The 6,000-nt window shown below is 52.2% G+C and overlaps 1 protein-coding gene across 1 annotated transcript in view; it reads left to right on the forward strand.

Moving 5' to 3' along the window:
- STX8 (syntaxin 8) overlaps nt 1-4,209 on the forward strand; it is a 218,425-nt gene extending 214,216 nt beyond the window's left edge. Inside the window, exon 8 of the mRNA XM_036452224.2 lies at nt 4,034-4,209. Within this exon, the coding sequence (XP_036308117.1) occupies nt 4,034-4,101 (68 nt within the window). The 3' untranslated portion in view covers nt 4,102-4,209. The remainder of the gene's footprint in view (nt 1-4,033) is intronic.
- The last annotated feature ends 1,791 nt before the right edge of the window (nt 4,210-6,000 follow it).

The raw sequence follows: 6,000 nt of genomic DNA on the forward strand, positions 1-6,000 counted from the left end.
ACTGACAGTCTGTGTGTTTAAGCTGAAACCGGATGTGAGGATTCCATTTCTCAACCAGTCGCTGTTCTCCAGGTCTTTGTTCTCATCCCTTGTTCTGCCTCTCCTTTGGGCCATCGCAGCCTTAGTCCAGGACCCTCTGCACAGGCGCCCTCAGCCTCCTGTTCTCCGCCTCTGACCCGCCTGATACGTGACTGTCCTTCCTGAAGTGCCGCCCGTGAGCTCTGCTTTCCTCACAACCCTGTCTCAGGGTTAGCTCGGGCTCTGGGGGCCAGCCCTCGCCCCAACGCTCCACCTCACTGTCTGCGTCCCCCATTTCCATCTTCTCAGAAGTAGGGGGGTTCCTGCCCAAGTGGAGCTCGTGACCAACCTAAAGATGTTTCTGGAGGCAGAAACGAATGAGAAAATTTGTTCTTCCGGTTCTGGCAAGAAGATAGATGGAGATAACCTACACACACACACACACACACACCCCTCACTGTAAGCATCTTGAAGTGCTAGATAAAAATATTACAACGCCCCCTAAAATGTTAAGGCGTAGCTGAATTTACAAGGAAGAAAGGAAATCCCCGGATGAAACGAATGGAGAGAGAACTGGAAACCGGAACCTGGACAAGTGGCTGATGCGTGGCTGGGCCATTGTCGGCCACAGGGTGTACAGAGCAGGCGCGGCCCGGTACTGTGAAGGCCAGACAGTGAGCGAGGCTTCGCAGACCACGGACCATGCGGCATCTTCTTTTTCTTTCTTTTTTAAAAAATATTCTCATATTGATTTCAGAGAAGAAGGGAGAGGGGGGGGGGGGGAGATAGAAACATCCATGCTTAGAGAGAATCCTTGATCAGCTGGCTGTCTCCTGCATTTACACTGGGGATCGAGCCCACAACCTGGGCATGTGACCTGACCGGGAATCGAACTGTGGCCTCCTGGTTCCTAGGCTGATGCTTGACCCCGGAAGTGGGCTTCTTTGTTGACAACCTTTTCAATATATATATAAACCATTCTTAGCTTATGAGTTGTACAAAAATAGCCTACAAGCCAGATTTGGGCCCTGGGCCACAGTTTGCTGGCTCCTGATGCAGAAAGGTTTATGTTCACGGAAAGACGGGAGAAATCTCAACTTCCTAGTGGGAGTCCTCTCAAAGACTGGGTCGTCAAAGAAAGGGCGTGTATTCGAAAACATGCACCCCTCGCTACAGGGAGGTGAGAGGGGAGCTTGCTGCGGGTTTCTCAGTCCCTCCTCGGCAATCAGAACTGTGGGCGTGCGGTGCTGACACGGTGGGTTGTAAATTCACACTGTGAGCCTCAGTGAACCCTGCGATCTGTGCCTGGAATTCAGGAGCCTGACCAGGGAGGAGAAAGCCAAGTGCGTTCCTATTTTCACTAACCTCTGATTAAGAGCCAGCATTTTCTTCAGTTAAGAAGAATGTTAACAGACAACAGTAGTGTTAGAACTTATGACTTTGTCACCAATAGAAATCACATGTTTTCACATGAAAATATAGAACGTGTATTATTATCGCAGTTTTAAAAATATACATTTTGGTAAGTATGTTTCAATTAATTGGAAATATTCCAACACATTTCTAAATAATTATTGGGCCAAAAAAGTAATTATTACAATTTTTATTGATTGGTTTTAGAGAGAGGAAGGGAGAGAAACATCGATTTGTTGTTCCACTTATCTATGTATGCATTTATTGGTTGATTCTTGTATGTGCCCTGACCGGGGATCGAACCTGCAACCTTGGCTTATTGGGACAGCACTCTAACCAACTGAGCTATCTGGTCAGGGTAAAATTGTTAAAAATACTTATAATTTGGAAACTAACATGTCAAATTTATTTCATATCAAATTATAGGTGTAGAAGGGTAATATTTAGAAGATTGAAAATGAATAAGTTAACTTTCAACTCAAGAAGTTAGAGAAGGACAACAAAGTAAATCCAGAATAGTAGGATTAAGGAAAATAAATTCAGAAATTAACAAAACAAAATAAACGAGAGATGATTGTCAAAGTCAAAATTTTTCTTGGAAAAGATTAATAAACAGGCACCCTTTGTGGCAAGGCTAGTCAAGAGAAAAGAGTGCACAAATAAGTGGTTAGAAATAAACAGAAGGACATAGAGCATAGCGTTTACATTTTTATTGGTTGGTTGATTTTCGAGAGAGAGAGAGAAACATCACTTTGTTGTTCCACTCATTTCGTTCAGTTTTCTATGTACCCTGACCGGGGATCAAACTCACAACCCTGGCATATTGGGACGATGTTCCGACCAACTGAGATACCTGGCCAGGCCTATAGATCTAGCACAGTATTTAAATGATATAAGAATAGAATGAATAGTTTTATTCCAATATTTTTAAATACTCAGAAAAAAATGGCAATTTCCCAGAAAAATATAACTTAACAAAACTGACGCAAGAAGAGGGAAAGTCAGAATTCCCAGCGTGGGAAGCTATCCAAGTGTAGAGTGAGTGTTGAAAAGGCATTGAGCAGCCCTTCGTTCATTCATTCAGCAGCTATGCATTGAGTCCCACCCCAGGCACTGTCGCAGAAGCTGGTGCAGCAGTAAGATAACCACAGCCCCGCACACTCAGCTCTGTCAGAAAGAACTGTCCATGAAGATGGTCTGTCTTTCTCTGGCAACATGGTAGCCATTGGCCACATGTGGCTCTAAAGCACTTGAAATACGGTTAGTGCAACTGAAGCACTGAATTTTTAACATTAATGAATTGAAGTAGCCAGATGTGACCAGTGGTTTTCTAGCGAATGGCTTCCTATGAGAGAATAACTTGTTTACCTCTCAGGACCCCGACCTCTCCCAAAACAGCTCCTCCATCTGAGGTGGTCAGCCCTGGTGGCCACGACCACATGGTCCTGTGGGCTCCACTCCCCTGTTCCTTCACAGAGCATGTTCAGGTGCTTTATCCCGTCTGCTCCTCACTTCCCTTCTTGGGGCCTCAGTGCTCAGGGACCCTTCAGTAGGCAAAGGATTGAGTGCTACTGTGTGGTAACCATGCCCACCCCTGGCACATGCTGGCCCCGGGTGCCTGGCGTGGTAAGCATTCATTACACACTGGGAAGCGTGGAAGCCAGTGAGTGACGTGGCCGAGTTCTCGGGGGCCTTCTCATCAGCGCTGCAGGAACGGGCAATCCTGTCCCAGGTGCTGGGGTTAGCAGGTGTTGGTGTGGGTGGAGCTGGGCACAGACAGGGAGCAGACTGGCCTGAGGACTGATGCTGGCCTTTGTCTCCCAGCTAAAAAATGTTAGGAAATAAAACAGAAAAAAATACTAACAAAAATGTGTATGTGGAGCAGAAGCCCTCTATTGCGTATTTTCTTTTTTTCTTTTTTTTTATGTTTTATTGATTTTTCACAGAGAGGAAGAGAGAGGGATAGAGAGCTAGAAACATGGATGAGAGAGAATCATCGATCAGCTGCCTCTTGCACACCCCCCACTGGGGATGTGCCTGCAACCAAGGCACATGCCCTCAACCGGAATCGAACCCGGGACCTTTCAGTCCGCAGGCCGACGCTCTATCCACTGAGCCAAACCGGTCCCGGCTCTATTGCGTATTTTCACAGATGGACGACATAAGTGTCTTGGGCTCAAGAAGAAACGGCAAAGCCGTGCGGGTGGTGGAGATAACGGATTCTAGAATGAATTTCTTTGTAAACTCAAAAGCCCTTCCCTTTCTTGGTCTCTCATCAATGCAAACAGGAAACAGGGTCCGGCTGCACACAGAAGCTAGACCTGAGGCTGACGTGTACATGTGTGGGGTGGGGGCCCTCCCTGGACCCCTAGTCCTGCTGTCAGGAGCGCCTGTCCTTTGCTGCACAACTCTCGAGGTGGTGGGTTGCAAACTCACCAGCGGCCGTGCCCTGGAGTGCTGGCACCCGACTCACCTCGAAGCACGACGTGAAGGCTCCGGAGAGCAGGTGGACGGCACTGCCATCCTCCCTGAAGATGCTCAGGGCGTGGGACGCTCATCCACATGCATCTCTCAAAGGGTCTCTTCTGCTTCTGTTTTCCAGGGATGATCATGGTGATTCTGTTGCTGCTCGTGGCTATTGTGGTGGTTGGGGTCTGGCCCACCGGCTAGCGCTAGCGGCAACAACGGGACCACCCGCTGGACTCCTGCCTGTGATGGAGACAAGCTCAGCACCTTTTGATACTCGGAAGCTGCCCTCAATAAACCCCCTCAAAGCTCTGAACTCTCCATGTGCATGGCTTCGGTCAAAGCAAACTGCGTGGCGGCCCCGGAGCCGGCGGAGTCTCAGGCCCAGTGTGGCCCTCTCAGGTCCTGCCCTGGTCGCTTTTTGATCAAGTGGGCACTGCCACGGCTACAGTGGAGTCCGCCCACCCCAAAGTGCGCCGGCGCCCTGGGGATGGTCCCGAACGTATAGGCCGTGAGTAACGTGAATGTCTGGGCTGCTAGGAAACGGTGTGTCCACGTAGGAAATAAGTGAACGGTCAAGGCCGTGTTGTCCAGCCCAGGTGGAGGGAGTGACGTGATGCGAGGGCTGACAGGTGCGGAGTCCGTGTGCACCCAGCTCCCTGCCCACGTCCCCACCGGGCGCACCGCTCTCAGTGGTGCTGCCATTGCTGAGCCTCTCTGGACTCGGCGGAGCTGCCTTCAGACCCAGAGGCACCGTCTCTCCCATCTCTGCGGTGACAGTAGCCGTTTCCAAGGCTGAAACAACATAGTCAGCAGCCAGAATGCTGCCGGTGCATGAGGCGGGTGGGGAGGGAAGAGACCGGTCTGGGAAGTACATTTAGGGTTCAGAGAAAGGTGTGAGTATGGAGTCAGGGCCCTACTCGGCTGCTAACCTGGCTCTGGCAACCCAGCCTGTGAGTGCCCCAAGGAGAAGGGCAGCCGGGGAGCAGGCCTGCAGGCGGCCCCAGCCCTGGGGGTTGTTGGCGAGTTCCAGGTTAGAGGGTAGAGGGCCAGCTCCGTGCCCTCTCTCCTGTCTGTACGGAAAGCAGGCCGGGCACGCTAGCCCTGCTTGGCACTCTCTGGTAAAAGGGGGAAGAATGTGCATTGGTGATGGGGCAGGTTCCAAAGCACAAGACTTCCCTGAGGCAGAGCAGAGGGCAGGCCTGTGCTGGGGGATCCTGGAGATGGCGTTCGGATTTCCTAGATTTCCTAGATACCGCGGGTGTCTGTGCACACGAAGGCGTCACCTGACGCCCGTGCACAGACTGCCGGGGTGAGAGGGCAGGGAGCGGGGCAGGTACGCGTGAGCCACGCTGTCCGTCAGGGAACTGGATTGCGGAGCCTGGGAGAGGAACGGCGCAAGTGTGCTTCAGGATGGGCAGGATCTGGGGGAGAGGAGCCATGCTGGGCAGGGCCAGGGGTGCGTTCTGCTTGTGTGGGGGGAGCAGAATGGTTGCCGATGGATCGCCCACAGCAGACCAGGAATCCGAGAGCCACGGCTTTCAGTGTCCTGCAAAACCCCAAATCTGTAAACAGCGTCTCCTTGGAGGCCCCCGCTTTGGGGCTCACGGGAGGCCACACTGAAGGTCTGTTTGACTTTCTCACCTCCTCTTGACTTGCTCAGCACGGAGCCCGGCAACTCGTGGGCGTCTTTGAACCGGAGCCACGGCGTTCTGGCTCCGCTGCACGGAAAGGCCTTTTCAAGCCAAACACTGAGCTGATGTCTGCACACAACAGCTTCTGTTCTTGGGAGGAGCGGGCTCAAGGCCCGCCCGCCCTGCAGCCCAAAGACCCGGACCAGAGACTTCACTTCTCTGGACCTGCAGGCGGGGTGGGGTGGGGGGCAGGGATAGGGAGTGGAAGCCTGGCCAGGTCGGACTGCAGGGACCTGCCATCCAGACTCGGGCAGTGCGCGCCCAGAGGTAGACGTGCCGGGCAGGAAGGCGCCCTGCTCCTTTCTTAGCTTTCTTGGGGTGCGCCTACCCCAGGAGACAGCCACCCCGCTCTGCAGCGAAGGGCGGACCCCAGTCATTCTGGGGGTCTGTTGCCTGGAGCCACTCTAGA

This window comes from Pipistrellus kuhlii, unplaced genomic scaffold, assembly GCF_014108245.1.
Source record: "Pipistrellus kuhlii isolate mPipKuh1 unplaced genomic scaffold, mPipKuh1.p scaffold_m20_p_23, whole genome shotgun sequence".
NCBI lineage: Eukaryota > Metazoa > Chordata > Mammalia > Chiroptera > Vespertilionidae > Pipistrellus > Pipistrellus kuhlii.